The following is a 27,469-nucleotide window of genomic DNA, read 5'->3' as shown; positions in this document are numbered from 1 at the left end:
CATTACACTGACCACTGATCAGGTCTCTCTACACATAAGGGACTCAGCTAAGACCAGCCCACGGTACTGGGCAGGAAAGAGATTCCCAGAGGACAGATCCATCAATCATTCCCTTCAACAGAATGATTTCATTCTATCTGAATCATATATATTTACCATTCTATATATCAATTAAGTTACTGAAATAAAGTCAGCATCTGTACGAGTACCCCATGTATTCCACACTGAGCACCTCCTGAATAACATGTTACGCTCTCATATAAAATAAAGTGAGCCAAAACATAAGGCCAAATCAAAGAGATTTTTCAGTTTCTCTTTAATTTAGGTAGGGGGAAATTTTAACTTCTTTAATGTCTTTTGGGGGACTTCAGAGATTTTTTTTTTTTCTGCTCTACCATGAAAATGTGAGTATTCTCATGTGTGTCCATGTATGTCTACATTGAAAGTAAACTCATACAATCAATGAGAATTTACTACTCAGATGAAGATGTCCAAATTTTATTATTTCTACCTCCGGTAGTATTTCTTCAAATAAAGATGAAGACGAAAACAAGAGGCTGAATGCCTTGAAAGCAACTGGAATCTGGAAGGGAAGGAAAATGCAGCCCTGCACTTAACTTCCCTTTCCAATCATGGATGAGAGGCGATGCCACAAAAGCACCTGGGGCTCTAGGATTTCTCACAGAAAGCCAAGCACAGTGCTGGCTTCAAAGACACCAAAGTCCTCAACTAATTCTCCCTGAGGATAGAGGAAGAATGTGGTAAAATTCTACTTTTACGTAACACTTCTCGAACACTTAAAATATGTAAGAAGTCTCTGAAAAAACCTAAGACATTTTTTTACCCTCCACAAGTGGAAAATCCTTTTTAGCTCCTTGTGAGTAGAATCCAAGAATAGGTAAGGTCTTGATGGCCAATTCTTGTCTATCGGAGATAGGGAAGGCACCTTATTTTTCATTTCCAAGAAGTATTTTTGCATCTGTGTTGAATTTGAGAGAAAATACCAGATCAGTAAAAACACCAGAAAAAAAACATTGTTTTACATAAACCAGCAAGTTCTAGTCCATAAAGCTTTGTAACTCTTTAGCAAAGTCTCTATTCCACTCTTAACCCTGGTTGGAGAAATCTGAGCTCCACCAAACGGTTAAGAGAAAAGAAGAATACTAACACAATTTTAATATTAACTAATAATAAAACCAATCAACACTAGAAGCTGCAATGTTTAACAGGTAGCTGCTAGCCACAGGCAGCTATTTATATATAAATTTTAAGTACTTAAAAAGAATTAAACGTCCAGTTGGTCAGTCACATCAGTTACATTTCAAGTGCTTTATAGCCACCTGGCCACTGGCTGCCCTGCTGAACCACAAAGATATAGGATGTTTTTGTCAGTGCAGAAAGTTTTTCATTTTATTTTATATTTTGTCTTTTTAGGGCTGCACCCGCAGCATATGGAGGTTCCCAAGCTAGGGGTTGAATCAGTGCTACAGCTGCTGGCCTCTGCCACAGCCAGAGCAACACGGGATCTGAGCCTCATCTACGACCGACACCACAGCTCACAATACCAGATCCTTAACCTACTGATCGGGGCCAGGGATGGAACCTGTGTCCTCATGAATACTAGTCAGATTGGTTTCGGCTGAGCCACAATGGGAACTCCCACTTGCTGCACCACAAAGGAGCTCTTAATATTACTTCATCTTAACCCTCATAATCCTCTGAGTTTAGCGTTATTATTATCCCCACTTTAAAGACAACGAAAGGAGGTGTGCAAATCTGTGAGGGGTGGAGCAAGCTGGCTGCAGTTTGCACTCTTCACCACTACACAGGCTTCTCTGAAAGACAGGGGGAACTTTAGAATCCATCCTGGGACAGAGACATAACCTCACTCTCCTGTACCCCTGAACCCACTAACTTGTTTGCCAACCCTGTTTTGCAGCAGCCTAGGGCAGTTGAACAGGGCAAGATTGTGGTATTCCCTTAAATTCCTACACTGAAACCCTAATCCCCAATGGGGTAACATTAGGAGATGAGAATTTGGGGTGGGGGGGTAATTAGGTTGAGATGAGATCATGAGGGCAGAGCTTCCAAAATGGGATTATAAGAAGAGACAGGAAAGAGTTTGCTTCTCCTTCTCTTTGAAATATGAAGAGCAGGAAGAGGCCCTCCTGAGGACTAGACCATGCAGGCATCCTGACCCTGGCCTGCCCGGCCCCTAGTCCTGTGAGAAAGAAATGGTTATTGTTTAGCCACACTATCTGTGGCATTTTTGTTATAGCAGCCTGAACTAAGGCACCCAGCTTTCTTGGGTTCACTTTCCCCCAAAGTATGGTCTGTCTCTCTGTCAAAGAATATTTTGGTAATCATGTGTGGAACTCTTTCTGAAATGATTCTACCTGAATCTAATCTGTGGAGAGATGATAAAAAAGGGTCACAGGCTCTCAGTGCTAAAGTTATGATTTTTTTTTTTTGGTCTTTTTGCCATTTCTTGGGCCACTCCCGCGGCATATGGAGGTTCCCAGGCTAGGGGTTGAATGGGAGCCACAGCCGCTAGCCTACACCACAGCCACAGCAACACAGGATCAGAGCCTCGTCTGCAACCTACATCACAGCTCACGACAATGCCGGATCCTTAACGCACTGAGCAAGGCCAGGGATCGAACCCACAACCTCGTGGTTCCTAGTTGGATTCGTTAACCACTGAGCCACGATGGGAACTCCCTAAAGTTATGATTTAATTGTAACCAAATAAGTCACCACACCACTGAGCTGGTACTACTAAGTAGTTAACCCAATCATGCTTATTAGCCATATATAGAGTGTAAACTTACAATTCTCTGAAGCGTAAATTCATAAATTTTCTTTCCAGCATTGGCTCTGAAGAATTTCCTATACTCCCTGCGTACCTTTAAAAATAAGCATCAGAATACAAAGGTTACTGTGTGGTCAACATATAGCCGTAAAGATGATACACCTCTATTAAAAATGAACATAGATGGAACAAGTAAATTTATAAGTGCCTTTCTGGATATAAAAAAATAATTGAAGCATATTGAGACAGTGGCTTTTAAGTCAGAGAAAAAGAATTAAGAGATGCAAGATAATACTAGAAGGTTTTGATGTTTTAAATCCTCTTAACTAGTTTTTGAAGAGTCCGATAATCTGATGAGAAACACTTTATAGGCATAGCTTCAAATCCATCACAAATCAAAAATACATTCCAGGACAAATTAGAAAATAAGCTAATTTTCACTTCAAATTGGTCTTAAAAGGAAAATGTCTAAAGAAATAACTGGCAGTTTCCTTGCCTATGAAGATAGGACTTTTGTATTGCATACTGAAAAGTGAATGTGACGAAAAATAAAAATTTAAAAGGAAGCTTTTGAATGACCGTTATCTCCCATTTAATTGCATTAATTTTTCTCTCATCCCCATTCCCACCAAACTTTATACTATACTATCACAGTACTTAAGAAAACGTATTATAGTTTTAGTTTATAATTTCTTCCTTCCTACACTGCTGTAATTACTTTGTGTACTAATGTCTAACAGATAAAATAACCCAGGTGTTTGCTAAATGAAGGAGTGACAGTTAAATCTGGAAAGAGGGGAAAATACTTAAAATGTTTATTATCATCCAGCTATAAATGGGAGAGTCAGAATTCAGCAAAATATTAGTTTACTTAAATAATTCAGAAATTATGTGTGTTTTTCTTATATTTTCAGCTTTCTGGGTTTAACTGCACATGTTCAAAATATTCCTACATAAGGGGCTGTAAACCAGCAACCTAGTACCTACATTCAGTTTGTCGAAAGATGTTTTATACGCACATTTTAAAATTAAGAACGTCACACAGGAATTCAGACTGCAGGTTTCTCTTACAATTTCTAAGGTGTAGCCCTCGTGAGCCCTGTTCATGGCAAGGACTCTAGGACCAGAGCAGCCATTGCTGCCTTAGAAGAGAGGTGCAAGCTCCAAAGGGCTGGAGGCCCCCCCTCCTAGCCCACCTTCCCTCATCCACGTGGCTCGCCTGCTTCCTCTGCGCATTTGAGCACCAGACCTGTTCTCTACCCATGTGGACTATTAAGGTTTACAAATTCTCCCACACACCAGGTAGGCAGTTCTTCCTTCAATTCAGAGTCTATGTTTCTGATGATCACCTCTCTTTCAGCCGTGGAGTTGTTTGTAATGATTTCAAATCTCAAACTTATAAGCTTAGAAGGGACAAGAAGGAAAATGGTACCTATTCCTTGGTTCTGGAAATTACAATAGTGTACAAAAGCAGAGAAGTTAAAGTGAGGTTTCATGAAAACATAGCCTTAGAAATATACTAGAAGTCCCATATTCACTTGAATGTCACTGTCATCGAGCTCAATGTGACATGCATTTTGACACTCACAGGACAGGCCCTTTCTCCTGAAATATAGCTACATACAGAAAAGGCCTGGTGACAACATGCTGGCATACAGAATGGGTTCCCCACATGGGCTCTAAGGGTCCTTAAAAGTGTCCAATGAACTGTGTAACCAATTCCACAACAATCAAATCATTCAAAAGGGAAAAACTACTGTTGATATCAACATAATTCTTTTTTTTTTTTAAAATACAAAATTATCACATTGTTGGTCCTCAAAGAAGTTTAATCTTATAATAACAGTAAGATATTAAAATACTCCTGTTTTGTGGAAACTGGAAAAAAAAAAAAAAGACAGTTATGTCTAGAGTAAGCCCAGTTAACTTTAACTAAAACAGCACCCACTGACAAACTGAATTTGGTTTATAGGATGCTAGCACACACTCTAATATGAAAGTACTTTTAAAATCATATGCAATTAGTTAAATCCAGAAGACTGAAGATAAATGTGATGTTGCTGGTAGAAATAATTATAGAGAGTAAAAATCCCAACTTGATGTTGTTTGTTCCTTCCTTTTATGAAAATTAGAATGCAAATTAGAATGTGAATAAAATGGGAAATAAAATCCCTAGTTTTGACTTTGAAAAAGGAATTAAAGAACTTGTTCAGAATTCTTTAAATAGATCATCTTAAATTCATATTTGTTACTTAATTCAAAAAGTACTGGGTGAATATTCATTATAATCAAAAAGTTAATTTACTAAAAGTTGATAGGCTAAATTTTCAGGGGGAAATGCAGATTGTCCGAAGCAGAGTTTACGGATGCTGCTAAAACTGTTCAGATTCAAAAATCAATGGTTTCCTGGATAATATTCAAATGTTGAGGAAAAAAGGAATTATTACAGTATTAAAGTAAAAATAACCAAGAGGAAATGTCAAAAGGGGGCCTAATTATCCCCAAAACGGCAGCATGGATGGCTCCCTGCCATGATGGGTTACTATCAGGACGACAAATCCTTGTATTACCTAAAGGCCATTCTCAAGGTTTCCAGAGCTCAGAGTCATATTTACTTACAGGCGACCCTTACCACAAGTCATGAGTACTGCTTTGAAATAAACCTGCCCTAAATTAGAAGGCATTTGAATCTAAGTTCTCTTCAACCTGGATGATCCACGACTGGCCTTATTTGTCAAAATCTGTCATGGCTGCAAACCCCTTTGGTATCTTTGTGAACAATCAGAATGATGAGCACTTTGAAGAAAGCTCCGCCTCAGGAGCTGCCAGTGGGGCAGAACAGAGGGATAAAGGGCAACAAAAGCCCCAGATCCCCAGGCTGGTTATGGCAGACATGGGTCAGCTTTTAGCTCAAATGCTGTAACTCTGTCTCGTAAGTGGGAAGAAAAAAAAACCTTCATCCTCATAAAGGTAACATTAAATAGTAACATTAGATAACAAAGTATCTTGGATAAAATATCTATTTAAAGTAATACTCTATTACTTTAACGAAAGACACTGCAATAAATCAGAAAATATTAGTGTATAGGTTTGCTCTCAAACGGAAACACACTTAGGCAAAATGACATTGTAAAAGACTGTGCAGACCATTAGCAAGCATAATCAATTGTTCTGTCAGGGTTAGTAGGTGCTGGGCTTCATTGAGTTCACCGTGGACAGAAAGAAGAGGTTGAGGAAGTACCTTCAGTCCAAGCCAGTAAGCCCAAATGACAGCAACTGCATGCTTACGCCTAGCCTCTTCCTTCAAGCGTTTCAACTCCCTTCGAGCCTAGAATGTTTTAGATGGTAAATAAAAGAGACGGCCCAATGCAGATAGCACAAATGACCAGAAAAAGACACCCCACCAAAACAGAAAAGCCAATTTATGTATCGGGATTTCAGAACGAAAGAGAAACGGTGCACAATCACTTAAACCCAGAGTATCAGTGTCAGGCAGGTGTGGTCCCTTGAATTTTCAGTGCATTAAGACTGTCTCAGAGGAGGGCAATTGTGTGGTACCCCAGGGAAGTATTCCCCAGCCCCTTATTTCTATTCTTTTCCTTTTTTTCTCCCCAGTTCTCTCTATTCACTTCCTTCCCCACCCTCTCTCCCTCCCTCATCAAAGCCTTAGAACCTAATGAGTTCCGTAGACTTCCTTGTGAATTCCTGATTTGGTTCATTTGGGCATATACAAAGACAACTTTTGAGAATAACCATTTAGAAACCTGGAAGGAATAAAGGCTGCTTCTCTAGAGTTCAAAAACAATGCAAAACAAAACAAAACCCCCAATTCTTTCCAGTTGGAAAATTAGAAGTAGCATGCATCAAAATTCAGTATTAGCTAAGGCCCCAAACAGTGAAATATACTGAAGCAATATAAAAAGGGAAACAACTCATAGGTTTAAAAACTAATCTGAAGGAAAAATTAATCTAAGGCACTAAAAATTAATCTATTTTCAAAGACAGGAATACCGGGGAACCAATGTTTCATTACATCATAGTCCTCGGGCTGGGGGGCGTGTTTGCTCAGTGGAAAAATCCCAGGGATAATTGTCTAAAAGTCCCTCTGCCTCTGCTAAGACATTTCCTTCAGTTTATAAAAGGAACTAGATTGTTCCACACAGATTTTTCAGGGGAAGAGGCAAATGAACAACTTTGGTTAGTCTGTGGCAAGTTAAGACTTTTTGTAGGCAAATGTTGACTTTTCTCATTTTTCTTGCTATGGGTTTAGTGTTGACAAGGTAGACTTAAAAACACAGGACTATAATGATATTTGAGTTTTTAAGTGGAAGATACATTTTTAGCAGAGATGACCTTTGGTTTTTCTAAGCAACACAAACATCTAAAATGCTCGTCCCTTGGGGTATGTGAAATGTTCACAGAGCCCACGACTCTGCCTGGGGATTAGTGAGAGTATTTCAGGAGGCCTTTGTTTCTGAAAACAAACAGCTGATGCTGAAATTCCTGGGATTCTACGGGGGCAATTACAGCTAGCTTTGCAGGAACATAGCTTTCTGTTCAATCACAGAAGATAATTCTTTTCACAGAAAACATTTTACTTGTAATAATCAATAGCTGCTACAGTGAGTTTCAACAATTCCATTCATGGATTAATATTTTTTAAGGCATGCATTAAAGCCATCTCTACTGTCAACATGTTGCAGAAGACCAGCTAAAACCCAAACCTCAATGTTGCCAACATGCCTCTGCCACGCATAAAAACACCTCTAGAAAACTGCCAGGATCTATCAGGGGGTAATACAAACAAACAAAGCCCCCCAAAAACCCACACCAGAAAAATAAACATGCGTGTTGAGAGTTTAACAAAAAAAGAGCAACTATGCTAGTAGTGCCTCATTAGTAAGCAATTCATTGAGTCTTTTTTGCCTACACATGCTTGAGCTTCCTAACGTGCACTGTGGGCACTAACATCTCCAGGATTATTACGTCTGGCTGTTAGGACATGCACTGGTGTGAGCCACTGTTAAGTGTGGGCCCTCATCCCCTGAGATGCTAGAGAGATGGACTGATGACGGCAGATTCCAGGATGGGAGTGATGGGATGTGCATTTCAAGTACCTTAGATCCAAGCCAGTAAGCCCAAATAACTGCAATAGCATGTTTATTCCTAGCCTCCGCCTTCAGCCGGCTCAGTTCCCTTCGCGCCTGTGATGCATTTGAAAAGGAGTCACAGAAAAGTTTAAGGCAAGAAAGGTTACTGCTGATTCCCAATGGAGAAAGAGGAAGACAAACACCGCTCACCATCAAATAGTTAAACAAAAAAGCGTGTGCCACCACCCCACACCAAAACGCTGGAAAGAGCAAGAGGCAAATGCGTGCTCAGGAGCTTAAGCCAGTGAAACCCGCATGAGAGGGTCTGTCGTTCCACACACTACTCCTGACCCACTGCCTTCCTGGGGGGTCTCTGGCCTACCTGGGTACCATGCCAATAAGCTGCAATGGTGGTGGCTGCTTCCTGACAGCGCTTTTGATGCTTCAGTTCCCGCAGGATTTTTCGGGCCTAGAGCAAGAATGACCCAGAGGAATAGAAAATTAACAATGACAAAAAACTGTATCCATAGTGACTTGAAAGAAAAAAAAAATACCTTAAGGGACAGTCAAAATCTCCATTCTCAAGTGAAAAATCAAGAGCTCAAAGAAAGGAGAAGGGAACGATGCCTATTATCCCACGAGAAGGCAGTAAATAAAGGCATCATGAAGCACAACAGGGCAGCCCCAGACTGAGACAGCCACCCTCCCTCTGTGCCTTGCTACGTGACGGGAAAAACCTGACCAGAGCAATGCAAACTGGTGCTCGGCAGATGGAAGGAACAGTTCTCAGAATGTGGTTGGTGAATCTCCAAGGATCCACCCAAACCCACTTGATCACTTTTATTATTATTGTCTGGAATGTAAGTAAAGCTCTACTTTTTATGCAAAAGAGATGGGTAAAAATTTGCTGAAATAAAATTATCTCACTGGTTCAATGAGTGACTGCTTTCTAGTAGTGGCTGGAGTCTGCGTGGGGGCCAGGAGGACAGCCTTGGAGTCTCTAGACTGGACACTTGGATCCAGGACTCACTTGGAGGTCAAAGAAAAACCTGCAGACAGCAGTTTCACTTATCCTACACGCTCAGACCTGTATTTGGCAACTGCTGTGGGACAACGACCAAGCCCCTGGGATGCCCACAGGCCTAGGGCAAAGGGAGCCACAGGACTCCTGGCCCAAGGCTCCACCCTCAGAAAGGGTTCCAGGCCAGAGAACACTGAAGAAGCCCCTCTGGATCCAGCCCACTCCACAAGATCACCCAATAGGAAAGTGCTCAGAACAGGCCCTGAAGTACCTTTGCCCTGAGCAGTGGGCAGTAAGTTGTTTCTGGAGAAGGGCAGATGGTAAGTATTTTTCGTTTTGCAAGTCATGTGTTCTCTACCACAAACTACCAACTCTGCCGTTGTAGCACTAAAGCAGCCATGAGCAAGAGAGAGATCAAGAGAGCAGGGGTGGGTATTAATAAAATTTGATTTATGTAAACTCTGTATTTTATGTAATGTTTACGTCATGAAATATTCTTGTTTTTTTTTTTTTTTTTTTTTTTTTTTAAACCCAATGCTTTAAAAATATTAAAAGCCATTCTGTGCTTTCAGGTTGTATGAAAACAGGCAGTAGGCTAGATATTGGCTTGTGGTTTGCTGACCTTGAACCAATAAGCCTTGGTTGGAAGGACCATCCGAATGGAACCAGGTGGTGGGTGCCCTGTGATCTAGCTAGGACAGCTAGAGATTAGGATCTTCCAGTCATTACAGGGCAGCCTGCAAGATGGTCCCAAGGAAGTTAGAGAGGGCATTGGGCTGGGGGTGTGAAGATCTGGCAGGACTCACAGGTATGGAGGAAACACTTTTAGCCGTTTGGACTATAGCCTCCCTTGCAAACAGTGGGCAAGAGGATATTACCATGTACAGTATTATTTCAAGGACTTCCTGCTCAGAGAACAAAGCTCTTGAAAAGAAAGCAGGAAGCAGCCAAGACATGGTCAAGGGCCCCAGCTTGGCCCATAATATTTATTCTTTCCATCTGACTGTTTACAGGGCAGGCAGGAGATGAGGAGCCCTCCCCTGCAGGGTGAGCCTAAAGATATCATCCTTTATGAAAACCCCACATAAATAAGGGTCACTTCTTTAAAACTCACCTTCCAACCCCGGATATAAGACTGAATTACCAAGGCCGAGCTCTTTATCTGTTGATACCTCTTTTGTTGCTGTAGGATGAAAGGGGAAGACATTAGCAGTTGTCCCGTTACATACCCATCATACACACACTGGGAAAGAAGAGCTGCTCATTTAGTGCAACGACCTCTTGATCAGCCATATTCCTTCTGGGAACCCATACGTACAGAAGTCAAAATATCCGACAATGCAAAATTATTTACAGTTAATCCAAAGTTTGCTTCAAGGATGGGAAACATAATTAGGAATTTCTAAATGATTCAGGACCCACTGTTATTAACATCTGTTCCCTGTATCACGCTGGGTTGGACACACCACAGACACCCAAATAACACATGTGGAATGAATACACACTGAGTTCTGCATCTGCTTTGGAGCGTTCTCTCTTCTTGGTGCCATTTCTCGCCATGCTACTCACTGGGTCAGCCTCTAACACCCTCACTTCCCTTTAGGTTTGCTGCTTTTACTCTGCCTCAGGAAGTAAATGTCTATCAAGTGACTAAACTTTGTTTACTGAACTCCTACTCTGCACAGAGCCCTTTGATAGAACTGTGAGGATGTAACGTGAACCTGACCCCATCCTTCTGCACAAGGACTCCCAGGGGATACCAGCCAGCTGTGGGAAATAGAAATAGTCTCCCTGCAGAGACAAGAGTGTGGCAGGCAGGTGTGGATGCAGCAGAGATTACTTCCGGGTGGGAAGGTTAAGACCCACTGAGAGAATTCTCTGGAGTCGTCGGCTCCCCAAGCTCAGTGCCCAGGGGCCCTTCTCACTTCCAGAGCCAGGATGTCAGAGTGGAGGCTGCAGAAACACTAGCCCTAGAAAAGTGAACCCTTCAAATATCTGTGAGGAATAGTCACTGGAGCATGGGCATCTGAGATGAAATTTCACAGCTTTTCAAAGTACTGAAGCCAGGCTGTGACTCTTGGCCTCTGAAATTGGCAGAGTGCCTGGCTCCCTTCCTCTGAGGGGGACAACTGCCTCCAGGACTCTGGGTCCTGTTGTGGAAGCTCAGAGGAAGTGGAGGGTGATATTATCAACACACAAGCAGCAGAACAAGAGAGGATGCCAGAGAGAAAGGCACAGAGAACCCTGAGACTGTAGACAAGTGACTACCTCCTTTGGGCCTCAGTTTCCTCATCAATCAAATGAGGAGCTGGAAAACCTCAAGGTTCTGCAGAGTGATTGATTATTCCATGGCTGTAGGGACCAAACTACACCTACGAGATCTGACCATCACTTCTGACACCCATTTGGAACCTCAGTACTTTCTTTTTAAACCTCCTACGTGGCTTGAAAACAACTCCAGGTTTTGTGTGACTCGCTTCACTGTGCTATTTGCTTTATTGGAGTAGTCTGGAACCAAATCCATGTCTCTGAGGTATGCCTGTAGTTCAAATTCTGAAGCAGAAATACACTAGAGCAAAAACTAAGATGTCCAATAAAATTTGGGCTATTAATTGTTTTCATTCTAACTCTCAGCATCACAATTTAATGGCATGATATGGTGACTTTTATTTAAAATAGCCTTATATTGGGAGGGAGGGTGGAAACAACACCTGCTATTCTTGGTTCTTTGCCTGTTTCTTCTCATTCTTCTGACGCAATGGCCCTTCCAGAAGGTCCTCCTCAACCATCTATCTAAAGTCATATCCTGTCTCCCCATATTCTTGATCTCAGTTCTCTATTTCCTTTCTAGCACTTACTACAATCTGTCATTGTTCTGATTATTTATTTGCTTAAATGCATATTGTCCCTCTCTAGACATAAACTCTGTGAGGTCAGGAATCAGGTTGTCTGGTTCACTGTGCAACCCCCAGAGCTTGGCCAGAGTAGAGGTTTCAGAACTATTTGTAGAATTCAAGATAGATGACTTCAGGATGCTTCCAAACCTGGTTTTTCTTAATGTTCTCAAAATAAGAAATAATAAAAAGGTTCCTTGAGGACTGGCTATTTGTTGGCCCTCCTTTTCTCAGGCAAAAAGAAAACAGAGCATTAGGATCTGCAGAAGGCTAAGTACACTGCTATGTACAGCCAGGTTGGTGACAAAGTCCTCTGGGATTTTGCAGAAAACACAGGAATCTATCATGGCTGGATAGGGTCCTACTTTAACACTTGTACTGTCGGTTATGCTAGAAGAAGCAATTTAAAAGATTTTCTTTCACAGATCATGCAATTTTTCTTTAATCATTTAAATAACTCGTTAACTCCTAAAACTTGGAATAACTCATTTAAATAACTCAATAACTCATGAAATCGCTAAAATGTATTACATGAGAATAGGTCAGCATAAGTTATGTCCTGATTTATACACTCCCTTAAAGCAAAACTTCTCTACCTCTAAAAAAGAGGAAGAATACCCTGAAAGAGATTGCAATTTTAATTCATTTTGCGACTCTGTAGTGAGAAAGTATATAACAAAAACGCATTTGGAAGCAGTGCTCTTATCACTAAAATTCATTTTGTGAGAACACAATGCCAAGTTCACGCTCGGCTAGAGGCAAACCTGCAGGTTTCCCTCAAACCTGTTATGCCTCCAGTGAAACACCTATAATTGAGTGAGAAAAAAAATTCCAAAAAGAAATTCCATATCAACCAAGTAAATACACTTTATTTTTGAGTCTTTTCCCAAAGGGCCAGATATCTGAGGACTAAAGGAAACATAACCCTTTCTCCAAACCTAGAATTCTACTAAAATGCGGCATTAGCTTTGTGCAATTAAAGCCACTTTCAGTGCTCCTACAATCAATGGAGGATGGCCAATTATTTTGGAAAACTGACCCTACTCAAAGGGTTAAATGACATTCCCTGCTTCAATTTGCTAACAAATTCAAGCTGCAGATTTCCCACTACATACACCTCTATCAGTGGAAGACAGCGTAATAAACTAAACTTGAGCTCTGAAGCTGTCCTGGATTCAAACCCCGTCTCTGCCACTTAGTAGCTGTTACATAACAGCTCAATGCCTTAGTTTTCACATCTTTAAAAAAGGGATCAGAAGAGCATCCACTTCACGAGGCCATTGGGAGGATGAAAGATGTAAAAAATTACCTATGTAGTTAAGTACGTAACAAATATTTGCAAATAAGCATTGTTATTACCAATCAAAAATGTTGGGACTCTCACCGCGTATCTCCTGTACCAGGCGGCGATCACAATTTGGCTTTTTCTCATCAGGAGGAAGTGTGTGCGACATTTCCACCCCCGATAAATCTTCTGAATGAGGGTGGCCAGGTCCTCAAGACGCTGCTTCCTCAGGTCTTCCAACTTGAATAACTGGGAAATAATAGATGGATTTATGAAGAAGCCACCAAAAACTCATGACATATATGAAAGTTATCAGAAAATAAAATGTGATGTTGGAGTGAGCCACACGGAGGAAAAAAAAATAACTTAGTTACAGATAATAGGGATAGTAGTCCAGGAGAAAACTCTTTAGATGAATTCACGCAAGATATACAATTTATTTATTAGTTACTTATTTTTTGGCCACACCTGTGGCATAGGGAAGTTCCTGGGCCAAGGAGCAACCTGACCCAGTGTAGCGACAATGCTGGATCCTTAACACGATGAGCCACCAGAGAACTCCAAGATACACAATTTAGGTTGCAGTATTTTCGAATTTATGACAAATCATAAGGGCTGAACTGAGCTATAGATTTACCTTTACATCCATCTAGGAGGATAACATTATTATGGAAGGGAGGTGCTGGCAAGGCTTCTCTCAAACAATTTAAACACTTCCAAATTCTCCAAATTTCCAATAAACTATGTTAGTTATACTTCATGCTAGTCTGTTCAGTTACATAAAAGCTTCATTGGAGTTCTTTACTAAGTAGATTTTTTTTTTTTTGGTCTTTTGTCTTTTCAGGGTTACACCTGTGGCACATGGAGGTTCCCACGCTAGGGGTCTAATCAGAGCTACAGCTGCTGGCCTATGTTAGAGTCACAGCAACGCCAGATCTGTGCCGTATCTGCAACTGACACCACAGCTCATGGCAACACTGGATCCTTAACCCACTGAGTGAGGCCAGGAATTGAACCCGAAAGCTCATGGTTCCTTTTGGATTTGTTTCCGCTGCGCCACGACGGGAACTCCATTACTAAGTAGAATTTTAACTGTTCTTTTTTACTTCAAAAAAAAAAAAATACATACATATATATATATATATATATATATATATAGTCTTTTTAGGGCCATATCCACGGTATATGTAAGTTTCCAGGCCATGGGTTGAATTGGAACTGCAGTCGCCAGCTGCAGAGCCACAGCAACGCCAGATCCAAGCCATATCTTCAGCCTATGCCACAGCTTGTGGCAATGCCAGATCCTTAATCCACTGAGCAAGTCCAAGAATCAAACCCACATCCTCATGGAGATTTGTCCGGTTCTTAACCCACGGAGCCACAACAGGAACTCCAACTTTAAAACATTTTTAATTTGGGTGACTTCATATATTCTAGGGAGTAGGGTTATTTTTTCCTAAAATTTTGTAGAATTCAGATATTACAAATACAGACTGAATTTACCACTTTTTATGAATTAGCAAGGTTTTATTGTGGTAACACCAGTTTCTTTATGATTTCCTAAATGCTGTATAATCTATCAGTTCAAAGTTTTTAATGTTTTATAAAAAATACACATGTTCTTCCATTACACTTTGCTAACCCATCCTCTTGGACATTGCAGAAAAACACAAGAACGGGGCATTCTTGGTAGCATCTTGGGTAATATTATGAGGTTAAACATCCTTTAAAAACTTGCCTACATGGTTATAACATAAATGCAGAGTATAAAGTTTTCATTACATACTGTTCTTGGGTTTCGAATGAATATCTTTGATCTACCAAAGGAGTATTCTTCCACAGGAATCTCCAATTCATTAAACAAAACCTCCACACCAGCTCTATAAAAACAAATAAAAAAACAGTAAGTTTTCTGAGTTACAAAAATAGGTTATCTTATCCTAAATCATGACATGAGGTTCTCAGCAATATTTTAAAAAAAGCTTCACTTCCAAGTTTAACTGTTCTTTCAGTAAGCACCCTTCCATCAAAGAATTTTCAGACTAAATCCCACGAATTAAACCAAATCAAGTAAACACTAAAAAAGCTTTTTAGGTTCAGAACTATGAATTCTAAGAAAATATGGTATTAAAGCCAATTTCTTGATTTCATCAGAAGAGGCAATACTTGTATCAAATATACCCATATACCTATAACAACATACCAACCAGCGCAAGAAGGGTACGCAGGAAACTCAGATCTATTTTGAACCTACTCAGTTAATTCCTGAAAACAATTTAAACATTGTTCCTGCTGCTGAGATTGTGGGCAGGGACCAAGAGTACTAAGTGCCAGGCTGATGGGATGCAAAAGAACATAGGTCTTATGGGTGGGGGCAAGGCCAGGACTTGGCTCTAACCCCCTCTCCATCCTGCACCTTTTTTTTTTCTTTCTTTCTTTTCTCCTTTCTTTCCTTCCTTTCCTTTCTTTCTTCCTTTCTTCCTTCCTTCCTTTTTCTTTCGTCTTTTTAGGGCTGCATCCGCAGCATATGGAGGTTCCCAGGCTAGGGAATGAATCGGAGCTGTAGCTGCCGGCCTACGCCACAGCCACAGCAATGCAGGATCGGAGCTGCGTCTGCGACCTACATCACAGCTCATGGCAACACCAGATCCTTAACCCACTGAGCAAGGCCAGGATTGAACCCACATCCTCATGGATACCAGTCAGGTTTTTTAACCACTGAGCTATGACAGGATCTCTCCAGACCTGGTTTTAACATCAGTCTTTAATATTAAACTTCGTCCCACCAACCGTTGGACTAGATGCCAAGCAGAGAGTGAATATATGTTCTGTGTATTATGGTAGATGTTGACCATAATACCCTGGAAATTAGCAGTGGGAAATGAAACAGTACCCAGACCTTACACTATCTGGGTGTTGACTATGCAGCAGAGACCATACCACATGTCTAGAGTTTATCTTCTTCTGATACAGGGTGAGTATCTAATCCTGCTGATGTTCCTGTGACAGGCCAGGTCCAATGACTACATGGAGGCAACACCAGCATGGTAAAATGAAAACCCTACAAAACAGGCATTTTGGCCCTCCTGTTGCTGGGAGAGCTTCTATGGCCTGCAGAAAAGGGGCAACTTCTGGGATTGGTGAGAGCATGAGAAAGGTCACTGCCCAGGTGAGGACTGACTTCCTTCCTGTAGCAGCCCTGCTGCCAGCACACAAGTTCTCTCTGTGGAGAGCTCACAGGGGCCGCTCCATGGGACAGGTCTGCAGTGGCCCAGCGCTCTCTAGCGCTGTCTGGGACTGGACAGGTGAGTACAATTCAGGGCAGATGAGCAGAAAGCCATATGGCCCCAAGTTCTGCCCTATGCTCCATTCTGGCTATTCTCATGATAACACTGATACTGTGAGCCCTATCTGCTCCTATACCTAGTCCTCAACTGATATAGACTTGGGCAAAGAAGGAGACCTCCATGCCCACCCACTTACTCTCTGGGGTTAATTCCACAGGAAAAAAAAAACAAAAACAAAAACTGAAAAGGCTGAGAGCAGTGATCTAAGATGCTTCTAACTTTACTTTCCTATGATTCTACACAAATATACTTATCGATTACAAGTTCTCCTCCTCCTAATTTGCCACAGCATATTTTAAAAGTTCTATGGACACACACATTCCAAATGTGGATTTGACAAGCCCTGTCTTGACCTTAAAGAAAACCAAGAGTATATACAATTAGGAAGAATTAGCACAAAATGACAACCTGATGGAAGAGGGTCCAAAGGCAGATATTATATCCAACTTTTCATAGAACTCTGTTTTGCCTAAATAGCATGTGAAGAAAACACCACGGTTATCTGTATGCTTTAAAACTTTATTATTAAATAGGATCAATGAATGTCTTACCTTGCTGGTCCTTTCCAATGAGGCCATGTTTGTTTACACAGCATTTTGTATCTTTCCAGGCAAGGTTCGTAGGCCTGCCTGAAGGCATAGCCCGCCCTCCTCACGCGGACATTCTCCAAAAGACCCAGGTACCTGATCTGATGACACACCAGACCCTCGTTGAAGATGTGTGCGGCTTTTTTATCATTCGGTTTGATACACCTAAAGGATTATACAGATTTTAGGTTTTAAGGGCTGTCTCTTAGGAATTTGTGGTTTATAAAGTATCATTATATAATTACTTCATGGTGAGATAATTCTTTATTATTCTCGGAAAACCCAGTCGTTTCCTTTGAAATTGTTTCAACTCATTTTACAAAAACCTCAAATACACTGCAGACACAGCAATAAAAAAGAATAATATGTTCCATGACGTGGATGAGTACCTCTGACATTTTGTTAAGGGATAGACATCTGACATAAAAGAGCACATATTTTATGATTCCATCTAGATGAAGTTCTAGAAAAACTAATGCCTGGTGAGAACTCAGGATGGCTGTTACTTCTGGGGAGAGGTAGGGGTGGAAATCAACAGGGAAGGAACCTTCTGGGTTGATGGAAATGTTTTTCATCTTGGTCTAGATGGGGTTACACAGGCTTATTGCTGTAAAAATTCAACAACCTGTACAATTAATATTCATGTACTCTGTGGTACTGAATGTATATTATGTACCTCAATGAAAAAGTTAAAAACACCATCTCCTTAAATCCCTCTATCTCCCTCCTTTGCAACAGGGCACTTTACTGCCCAAGGAAAGACTACATTTCCCAACTTCCTTTGCAAGTAGTGTGGCCATGTGATCAAAATTCTAGCCACAGCAGAAGTAAAGTTTGCCACTTTTGGTATGTCTATACTAGGAGGTCACTTGTTCTCCCTTCGTGCTCTTCTGATAATAGCTGGCAGGAATGGTGACATGGTGGAGAGTCATCTTGGACTACACAGAGAAGAGGAAAAACTCTGGAAACTACAGAGCCACAACATAGAAGAAGTTGTCTATTAGCCCTGGAGGACAAATACTTAGAAGTTATATGAGAAACAAATGTCAGTCTTGATTAAGTTCCTGTTATTTCTCCTTGCAGTCATCTCTGTGTCCTAATTAATACATTGTTCAACATTTATGGTTATGTCCGCCTGGCTACAACTGTCAAATAAATTCCGCACACACACATAATAATATATGGACAATTCAATCTTACCTAGTTTAACCTTGGTGTTTTTTATGCTTTTCCTCTTATATTTATAAAAACGATGTCTACTTTTTGGCTTAAGGACAAACAAATCAATGGAACATACTAGTGATTTAACTCACTAGTACGACTCCTATACATACATTCAAATGATTTTCAATAAAGGCATCAGGGCAAATGAATGAGAAATAAAAGAGTTTTTTTTTTTTCCCTCTTCAACATACAGTGGCAAAAAAAAGCAAAAGTATATATGGAAAAACACAGGCTTTAAAATGAATCTGATTTTAAAAAAATTTAAAAAAAAGACAACATATTGACAACCTTGGAGTATATCAGCTAAGAGTTCTTAGAGACACATTAAAGCTACTAAAAGGCAAGACGAATAAAATTACTTGCTGGGGTGACAGAATGGTCCATGTTTTGACCTGAGTGGTGGTTACCAAAGCGTAATCAGTGGTGAAAAAATATAATAGAGCCATTCACCCAGGATTTGTACATATCATCCCATGCAAATTATACCTCAATGGAATTTTAATGGTTTAAAAAAAAAAAAGCTTATTCAACTGATAACAAAGCAACCCATCACACAAAGTTTCCTGGTTAATTTTCTTGAAACTAGGAGCTTTACCTAACATATTGTTCTAACCTGACTGCAGTCAAACCAGGGGATTTTACCTATTTACGTCTGTTATGAATATAAATATGTGGTTAACAAGCCAAACATAAAAATGTACTTCACGCTAACTTCCTCATAACTGAATTTTCAATGACAAGTGTAGGAGACACGTGTGGGTGTGCATGCGCCACATGAACTCTGACCCATTGGGCACACACCTTTGTCTACCTAATTCCCCAAATACAAACATCACAAACTAATCCTAGTTAGAGGATTAGCGTTAGAGTTGGTCTTGACTGAATCTTGAGATCTAAGGTGCCCTGGAAGTAGGGGAAAAAAAAAAAAAAAAAAAAAGACTGGATGCTTTTTAAGGAGTTCTTTCTATTCACTGGAAAACATTTAAATTGTTTCAGAGATCATGACTTTCTTCAGGCCAATAACTCTCATGGGGAAGAAAGAGGCACACATTTCCTATCACGAGACCTGCAAAGGAAGCCCCTCTTGCTTCAATGCTCCAAATTAATATAACAAGAACGTCAAATGAGTCCAACCAGTTTAGGCAAAACCCTTACCAGAAAAAAAAATTTTTACATTCTGTTTCTTGCCATTAAAAAACAAAAACAAGTCCAGGAACGTGAGACCCCTATGTGCCAACAACTAAATTCCTTTAAGTATCTATTTCCATCCCCGGTCACACTTCCCCCAACCCCTAACCTTTTAAAAATTCCTTATTTGAGGGGAAGTGGAATTTTTTTTTTTTTTTTTTTTTTTTTTTTTTTTTTTTAGGGCCAAGCCTGCAGCATATGGAAGTTCCTAGGCTAGGGATCGAATCAGAGCTGCAGATGCTGGCCACAGCCATAGCCACAGCAATGCCACATCAGAGCCGAGTCTTCACACTACACCCACAGCTCACGGCAACACCAGATCCTTAATCCACTGAGCGAGGCCAGGGATCAAACCTGCATCCTCATGGATATTAGTTGGGTTCCTAACCCACTGAGCCATACGGGAACTTGGAGGATTTTTTTAAGCAAACCCAAGACACCACACTGATCTGTAAGTACTTTAGTTATCCTCTGCCTGGGCTACACTCAGATTTAAGTAAACTTAAAAATGATCTTCCTTGAGAGTGCGTTCATAATTGAACAGTCAAAGGATTTTATGTGCCGGAAATACCTAATGTAGTTTGGATTCTTGGTCTGGAGGTTTTTCATCAGAGTGGCCACAGATGCCTTGAACTGGGAGCCAGCTGTAGGAGGCCTTTTCAGGTTGATCTTGGCAGGGTTCCCCTCAGGGAACAAAGACTTGATGAGGGCGTGGCTGGCCTTCCACATGGCTTGGGACAGGTCTCGGTAGAGAAGGTCATTGTTCTTATCCACAAATCCTTCCACCTGGTACAGTACCTATGAGCAGCACAGGGGACTCAGGGGCTGACATACTGCACACCAGAACATCAAACAACTGCTAAAAATATCCCGAGAATATCTATACTGTAGCATCTTCTTTCTCCATCAAAAAATCCCCAACACGTTAGTCACACTCTAATACCAAATTAGCCTCCAAGTTTAAATTCCATCTGTCTAAATCACAGAAGAGTTCAAAATAAATTCTATTACCCTTCAGGATTTTCAAGAATAAACTCCAAAAATGTTATCATAACATTTCCAAAGGATTTTAGGGTTTGTGTTTTTTTTTTTTTTTGGTGCTGAAGCATATTTTTGAGGTTTTACTTGTGTTTTTTAGTTGACACGTGCCAATTCTAGTATGTTTAAAAGGAGCCAGGGGAAATAGAGATAACACTTATATTTTCAAAGGGATCCTAAGCCAGCAAAGAAATTGACCAGAAAAGTATCTTTTAATAACCTGGGCTAATGAAAAAAATGAAGTACCAAGTTCCAACATTTTGAAACTAAACGTAATTTAGATACTACATACTTCATTTCTACTAAATACATAGTCTAGATTTTTTTTCCCCTTTGAAGTATACAACTTTATTTATAAAAAAGGAGGTATTAAATCCAGTTAGAAATCTTTTAGGACTCTAAAATTTAATATATTGTCCAAATTGCTTTTAATATTATCTTTATACAGTTGACGATGTAAAACTAATTATCCCAAATATTAAGCAAATTAATGCTTTTTAAAAAAGTAGATGTTTTCTCCAGTATCATTTCAAAATTCAATCTAAGAACTCATTAATTTTGCTAAATGGCTTGCGCTTTTGTTTTTTTCTTCCCCAATTGCTTTTTTAGGGCCGCATTCATGGCACATGGAAGTTCCCAGGCTAGGGGTCTAATCACAGCTGTTGCTGCCGGCCTACGCCAGAGCCACAGCAATGCCAGATCCAAGCTGTGTCTGTGGCCTACACCACAGCTCATGGCAACGTTGGATCCTTAACCCACTGAGCGAGGCCAGGGATTAAACCCACAACCTCATGGTTCCTAGTCGGATTCGTTTCCACTGTGCCACGATGGGAACACTGGTTTGCGCTCTTAAAACCTTACTGTCTTTAGTGATCTCTAATTTTGTTTTGTTTTGTTTTCGGACACGGCCATGGCATGTAAAAATTCCCAGATCAGGGATCAAACCCAAGCCACAGCAGTGATCTGAGCCACAGTAGCGACAATGCCAGATCCTTAACCCACTGAGCCACCAGGAAACTCTAGTGACTCTCATTTTTACTGGAAAATCTTTTATTAGCATTTATAGATCTTTTTTATAGGAGAGCTTAGAGCTTGAAAATAATGAAATCAATTTTTAATACACACTTGAACACTTTCATTAAATCCACTGGCTTTCCTTTCATCTCATAGTAAGATTTTGCTCAACATGGTCCAGATTCTATTCTTACTGAGCATTCACTGATCCTTATCTTTTGGCAGCTCCTTTTATCCTCCAGGGCTGGCACTGGTCAGGATGCCATCTCTGAGGCACATGGTTCTTCTGGGCACAACTGCCATCCCCATACCTTGCCAGCATAATGCTGGATTCTGAAGCAGCTGTGAGGCAGGGACGTGTCATTGAGGAACCGGGAGCACTTGCTCATCCTGCTCTCAAAGTGCTGGTGGGTGGCGCACACTTGGTTCAGCTTTTCCAAGAAGGTCTCGTCGGTGACGGTGCCGGGCCTCAGGCACTCCTCATCCAGCATGGCCAGGATTCCGTTTGTGTTCTGGAAGAAAGGAAATAAAAAGGTTTCCTTCCTTCCTCATCGTATTGTTTGAATAATGATTCCCAATTACACCATTAAACACAACCAACTTAGTCACAAGAAAAATTCCATTCAGTTACAACAAAAAGCAGAGAATCAAAACAAATGACAAAAACCTGAAGGAAATCAGCCCTCTTTCAAAGTGTCCCAGGTGCGTGGTAGTGGGGGTTCTGTATTGAGTCTCTTCCCCCCCACAGAACAGAACTCAGGAATCACCTCAGCCCCCTTCTCTGGCTGATGACTGAAATCCATGTTGCTTAGAAAAAAGCAAATCAGACCTCAAAGATTCAAAAACAAGGAAAGTGAGAAACCAATGTGACAACACTGTCTCTGTAACATGTGGTCATAAACCACTCTAAGGTCATTCTCTGATTCATAGCTTGAGAAGGAAACTGGTTTCAGATGCTTCCAAATCATTCCTGTATTTATAATAAAGTGTGTTTTTTGTGAGGGGGGGAGAAAATGATATGATTTGGGATGCTGCTTTTAGTGATCAATGCAATCAAGCTGTGTTTCAAGAATATCAGTTCAGAATAAAATTCTTCCATAAAAAATTTCAAAGCAGATGTTAAACACGAGTGCATGGTTTTTGGTTGGGTATTCAGACCCCGTGATCGTGTTTATCCCCAGAGTGCTCAGCCCAGCTAAATGAATCAAAAATCAAGAATCTTCTACTTTGCTGAATAAAGGCTGCTGCTGCTTCGACTGCCCCTGTTGGTCCACACGTCTCCATTCCCCAGAGAACAATCCACGGACCCTTGGCCCCACCACTTCCACCACCAAATTTCCGTTCCTGTCCCCTTCTCCTTACAAGGCTGCAGCATCCTCTGACCAGCATTTATTCATTCCACACAAAACCTGGGGGAAGTGAGGACTCTCAGGAATCAAGTGTGTTCCTAACAGCCCCAGAATAGACATTATTGTTAGGCAATGCTGGAAGGAAACATTTCCTTTATGCAGCCAGGGCTCCTACATGAACATGAGTTTCTTTAATCATATATGCAAGGGGATTTCTGGCTGAGATAATCTAGTTAAACAAAGTGTATTATCACTGTTTGTTTGGTTTTTTTTTTTGGTAAATCCCTTTTTAAAGGGAAATACTTAACTATGATGTTGTATTTATGAAGAAAAATGTCCTTGTCGCCATTTCTAAAAGTCAAAATTCCCACAGCAAATGACTCGGGTCACCAAATTCACCAGAAAAAATCTTGATGGAAATCCACTGATTTTTCTGGATTTTAGACTAGCGTTTTGAATTGCTTAGGTGGAATACTAAGTGTTCACAATCCAACACTGTTCAAATCTCTCAAAGTTTATTTTTTAACTGAAAAACAGTCATGCTTCGGAATACTGTTTTTAAAGTTCAATTTAATCAAAGAAGCAGCCTTCAGGAATATCTTGAATACTGAGAGAAAAGATACTGGCTAATTATATAATTTTCAAAAGGTCTTGTTAGAGATGAATAGAAGATGATTTGCTGGATATTTGGAGCCTGTGATTCTACTGCTGGAACATAGCACTCACCTACACTGGTCAGCTAAAAAGACTGTAGCAAGATAAAGTTTATGCATTGTCTCCAATGACTTTGTTTTTGAAGCTAAAAGTATGAGCATTTCTAAGCATAAGGCAAGAGTTTCCAGGTTTTTACACACAAACCAGTCTTCCTGCAATCAGTTCATCCAAAATAAAGTACAGAATATGATGTAAAAGCAAAAACCTTAAGATTTAGAAAGGTTACTAAAAACTATGTAGTAATGTTCAACACTTTAAGCCTTTCTGCAAACATAATTTATAACCTGAAAAATCCCACGGCTTCTGGTTGCCCGTGAAGTTACACACACACTATTCCTCTTTTCCCAGAAGCAGTGCTATGGTCCACACCAACCACTCCTGGAGTCCTACTTAATTCAGTTCCTGAGATTGTCCATTTATCCTCCTTTATCTTAGCTTGAATGACATAGGTTTTTTGTTGTAATTATTTAAAAACTTTTTTCCAACTTTACTGAGATAAAATGGACATAAAATATCGTGTAAGTTTAAGGTATACAACATGGTGATTTGACACATTTCTACATTGTTAACCACCTCCATTGCATCACATAATCACCATTTCTTTCTTTTTTAGGGCTGCACCCGCGGCATATAGAGGTTCGCCGGCTAGGGGTCCAATCAGCGCTGTTGCCTATGCCAGAGTCACAGCAATGCCAGATCCGAGCTGTGTCTTCAACCTATACCACAGCTCACGGCAACGCTGGATCCTTAACTCACTGAGCAAGGCCTGGGATCAAACCTGCAACCTCATGGTTCCTAGTCAGATTCATTTGCGTGGTGCCACAACAGGAACTCCCCATTTCTTTTTTTATGGTGAAAACATTTAAGACCTATTCTCTTAACCACTTCCAAGTGTAAAATACAGTATTAACTATAAGCACCATGCTGTACGTTAGATCCCGAGAACTTAATCATCTTACACCTGGAAGTTTGTACCCTTTGACTTACATGCCTCCCCACCCCCACACCCTGTCCCCCACCCCCACTTCTAGCCCCTGGCAAGCACCATTCATTTTATTGTGTCTGAGTTTTTTTTTAGCCTTTACATATAAGTGATACTATACAGTATCTTTCTCTGACTTATTTAACATAACATCCTCAAAGTCCATCCTTGTTGTCACAAATGGCAGGATTTCCTTCTTTCTCATGGCTGAACAATATTCCATTGTATATATACACACACGTCTTCTTGATCCATTCATCTGCAGACGGACGCTTAGGTGGTTTCCCTGTCTTGGCTATTGTGAATAAAGCTGCAGTGAAGAGGGGAGTGAAGAACTCTTTGAGACCCTGACTCTGCCTCTCTTGGATATCTACCCAGGAGTGGGCCTGCTGAGTCACGTCACAGTCCTAGTTTTAATTTTTTGAGGAATCTCTCTATTGTTTGCTATAGCAGTTACATCAATTTACATTCAACCATCAGTACACAACGGTTACTATTTCCTCACACCCTCACCAACAATTACCTTTTTAATAACAAGCACTGCATAGAGTGTTTAGAGGTCCCTAGAATTTTAGAAATGAAATGAATATTTTGATTTGGCAAACACCTTTTTTATCTGAGTCTCCTCTGATCAGTGCTCATATTTCTAGGAGCTGTGGATTGGACCTGGGTTCCCGGCACACAAGAAAGAATGATGCACCTTAGGGCATGGCAGCTGAGCGTCATAAACAGGTTCTGTGATGTGGCAACAGGATGAGCCTGGGGTTCCCAGCTAAGCATCAAAATGTCCATCTGTCTATATACATGTTCAAGAACTATATGTGATTTCTTAGGTTATAATAAAGTTTTCAGAACTCTGTAGTTCTCAAAGTGTTCAAATAGTGAAAATACTAAAGTTTAACAATGAAGGCAGTGAGATCATTCGTAAGTAGTGAATTAGGTTATAAAGAAATTCTTTAGAAAGCTGTGCCTAATACTCACATTTTCTATCAGGTCACATATGATAGCATTATTGAAGTATTCAATGTGAGTCCATTCTATGCCCTGAAAAAGAAAAACAGAACAAAATAAAATTTCACATGATGATGCCACAACACTACCGTGTAGAACACAAAACTGCCCATCCTACTATATGACACTTTTTTTTTTTTTGGCCGTGCCTATGGCATGCGGAAATTCCTGGGCCAGGGATCAAACCCAAGCCACACTAACAATCCAAGCTGCTGCAGGGACAACATTGGATCCTGAAGCTGCTGAGCTACACAGGAACTCCTATATTCCTCTTCCTGTCTGAAAATTTCCTTTCTAAAGTCAGCGCTGCAAATGTCATCTTCTGGTTCCCAAAACTTTCATAACGCAGCAGTCCAGGCACTGACAAGATCTGATGGAAGTAAACGCCCTTGACCTGTGCTGAGACTGCCTCCCCTCCCACTCTCCCATCTGTGGCAATTTCCCATGCACTTCGCTGGCCCCGGGCCATCCACTCAACGGGCCCCTGGGTCAATATTACTTTGTGTATATTTACAGTGTTTATAAGGAAATAAGTCAGAACTTGATCCCAAGAATATCAGGCTAGATTTTTTTGTTCTTAATTTGTAATCATAAGGAAGAAATTAATTTTAGAGTGAATCTCATGTTGGAGGGCCGTTAACTATTACAAATATAAAAATAGAACAGTGCTAAGACAAAATATTTTCAACATAAGGAAAGATACAAAAACCTATCCACTGGTTCTAACACTAGCTACTAAGCCAAATTTGGGAGGTCAAATGTAATCATTCTGTGCCTGCTTACACTCTGTCCATAAGTGTAAACATTTATTTTTCTTCTAAGGGGTAGAAAATTAATTCATATGGCAAATTAGGGATCTTTCTATATACGCTTAGAAGTCTGTTAAGACAATCTGTATAAATTGTTTTAAGTTATAGATCAAAGTTTGGGCAGTCTCTTTATGATGAAAAGACAGGAAGAGAATGAATCTGGCTTTTGGGATAGTTTATGTTTAAAAAGGTGCCATTCAAGTATAAAATGTTTCTAAAGCATGATGATTTCTAAATGGAAGATGAAAAACTTACGATTTAGCTTTTGAGTAGATAAGTTATTTTACTAAGTCATTGGGGATAATAATCACATTTGAAAAACCTATACTGAGAGGACAAAAAAAGAGGATTCGGTGTCCTTGACGTAAAATGACAATATAGAAAATAAAGAAAACTAGGTAGCATTACTAAAATATTAAGGTAAATAAGTGAAAAGGAAAAATATAATACAATTAGATATAACAAAATTTCTCCTTTTGGTCTGAAATAAATAAATTTATACTTAGAAAAGCAAAGGCTATTTTAAACATGAAAGGGTGAAAACCAAGTATGTGTTTGACAATTAAGGATGAAAGGACTTTGTAGATATTACTCCTGCTGATTACTTTCAAATGACATTAAGCGATATAATCCATCCATAACACTAGCATATAGTAAGTACTCAACAAATGTTACCTGCTTTTATTACAAGATGTTAGAAAATCAATACTTTTCATGATTGAACAAAGCATCAAATTAGTTTCAAATTTATATACAGTGATAATTGACCTTTGTGGTATATGGTTCTCTTATAAAATTTTGGCAAATGCACAGTGTCAGGTGGCTATCACCATGATCAGACTCCGAAATCCCCTCCTGTTGCCCTTAGCAGTCACACTCCTACCTCCCTACAGCTTCCCATGGTCCCCTGCCCTGGTGGCCCACACCCAACCCAACCCCACCCCAGCCAACTACTGACAAATGTGTCTCCATCACTCTGCCTCTATAGCTTTGCCTTTTCTGGAATGACATATAAAGAGACTCATATAGATGTAGCCTTTTGAGTCTGGCTTCTTTCATTTAACAAAACAGATCTGAGATTCCTTTATGTCATGGTGTGCATCA

General features: G+C 40.3%; 1 protein-coding gene across 6 annotated transcripts in view; it reads right to left on the bottom strand.

Annotated features, from left to right (window-relative positions):
• The window catches only part of MYO1B (myosin IB), a 191,559-nt gene that overhangs the window by 14,649 nt on the left and 149,441 nt on the right, over nucleotides 1-27,469 (bottom strand). For 2 of the 6 annotated variants that reach the window (XM_021075958.2, XM_021075959.2), the window contains exons 15-26: nucleotides 25,527-25,589; nucleotides 21,812-22,012; nucleotides 20,020-20,246; nucleotides 17,001-17,201; nucleotides 14,889-14,982; nucleotides 13,202-13,351; nucleotides 10,038-10,106; nucleotides 8,285-8,371; nucleotides 7,930-8,016; nucleotides 6,054-6,140; nucleotides 2,832-2,906; nucleotides 845-979 (exon numbers count right to left, since the gene is read on the bottom strand). In XM_021075958.2, the coding sequence (XP_020931617.1) occupies nucleotides 845-979; nucleotides 2,832-2,906; nucleotides 6,054-6,140; nucleotides 7,930-8,016; nucleotides 8,285-8,371; nucleotides 10,038-10,106; nucleotides 13,202-13,351; nucleotides 14,889-14,982; nucleotides 17,001-17,201; nucleotides 20,020-20,246; nucleotides 21,812-22,012; nucleotides 25,527-25,589 (1,476 nt within the window). The remainder of the gene's footprint in view (nucleotides 1-844; nucleotides 980-2,831; nucleotides 2,907-6,053; nucleotides 6,141-7,929; nucleotides 8,017-8,284; nucleotides 8,372-10,037; nucleotides 10,107-13,201; nucleotides 13,352-14,888; nucleotides 14,983-17,000; nucleotides 17,202-20,019; nucleotides 20,247-21,811; nucleotides 22,013-25,526; nucleotides 25,590-27,469) is intronic. The other 4 variants (XM_021075961.2, XM_021075962.2, XM_021075964.2 and 1 more) reach the window with 2 other exon arrangements.

Source organism: Sus scrofa, chromosome 15 (assembly GCF_054392235.1).
Source record: "Sus scrofa isolate SSC_HxYL_T2T_F1_AM1 chromosome 15, Sscrofa_HxYL_maternal_Yorkshire_Landrace_v2.0, whole genome shotgun sequence".
NCBI classification, from domain to species: domain Eukaryota; kingdom Metazoa; phylum Chordata; class Mammalia; order Artiodactyla; family Suidae; genus Sus; species Sus scrofa.
The sequence above is the reverse complement of the archived record's forward strand: the minus strand, read 5'-3'. Positions and strand labels throughout refer to the sequence as shown.